General features: G+C 39.3%; 1 protein-coding gene across 1 annotated transcript; it reads right to left on the bottom strand.

Moving 5' to 3' along the window:
• Positions 1 to 335: 335 nt before the first annotated feature.
• Positions 336 to 1145, bottom strand: LOC120020154 (zinc finger protein 180-like; the record flags this gene model as incomplete). The annotated part of the gene is made up of 1 exon (XM_038963627.1): positions 336 to 1145. A coding segment is annotated over one exon (810 nt), but the record flags the coding sequence as incomplete, so codon positions are not given.

Genomic DNA, 1145 nt, shown 5'->3' with positions numbered 1-1145 from the left:
AGTGTTGCATTTTGATTCAAGTGGGTCACCAACGCGGTAAGTGTAACACAACTCTAACGACTCTTTTTTTGTTAGTCACTTTTTGTTAAATCACATAAATAGTACTCTTTCAAATCAGAGCCTGGATATCCATATCATGCTGAAATCAATTGATAAGGGGGCAAACGTTTAGGCTTCTACATTGTGACATTATTAAAATAGTCCTACTATAATGTTAAAACATTCTACATTGTGACATTATTTCATTGATATCATGAAACAACTCCTTCATGTAATTTCTGATGTTTAGTCAGAGATCTTTTATAATAGTATCTCTTGTCACATTGATCACAGCTAAAAGACTGCTCTCCTGTGTGTGTCCTTTGGTGCACAATCAGATTGCTAGATGTAGTATAACTCCTCCCACATTCATCACAGCTATAAGGTTTATTTCCTGTGTGTGTTCTCTGGTGTTTAGCGAGAGGGCCAGATGAAACAAAACTCTTCCCACATTGATCACAGCTATAAGGTTTCTCTCCTGTGTGTCTTCTCTGGTGTACAGTCAGATGGCTAGATGTAGTAAAACTCTTCACACATTGAGCACAGCTATAAGGCTTCTCTCCTGTGTGTGTTCTCTGGTGTATCATCAAATTTTGAGATGTAACAAAACGCTTCCCACATTGATCACAGCTATAAGATTTCTCTCCTGTGTGTGTTCTTTGGTGTGATATCAGGTTGCTAGATGTAACAAAACAATTCCCACATTGAGCACAACTATAAGGTTTCTCTCCAGTGTGTATTTTCTGGTGTGATTTCAGGCAGCTTGACTGAGTAAAACTCTTCCCACATTGATCACAGCTAAAAGGTTTCTCTCCTGTGTGTGTTCTCTGGTGCAGCTTCAAAGTCTGTGATGTTGAAAAGCTTTTCCCACAATCTGAACAGTGGTGAGGCTTCTCTCCTGTGTGTACTCGCTGGTGTATTTTAAGTTCTGATGAATCTTTGCAACGTTTCCCACAGTCAGAGCAGCAATGAGATTTCTCTCCAGTGTGAATTCTCAGGTGTACTTTTAGTGAATTTGATCTTGAGAAAAGTTTCCCGCAGTCAGAGCAGCAGTAAGATTTCTCTCCTGTGTGTACTCGCTGGTGTATTTTAAGTTCTGATGAAGA

This window comes from Salvelinus namaycush, chromosome 25 (assembly GCF_016432855.1).
Source record: "Salvelinus namaycush isolate Seneca chromosome 25, SaNama_1.0, whole genome shotgun sequence".
Classification (NCBI taxonomy): domain Eukaryota; kingdom Metazoa; phylum Chordata; class Actinopteri; order Salmoniformes; family Salmonidae; genus Salvelinus; species Salvelinus namaycush.
The sequence above is the reverse complement of the archived record's forward strand: the minus strand, read 5'-3'. Positions and strand labels throughout refer to the sequence as shown.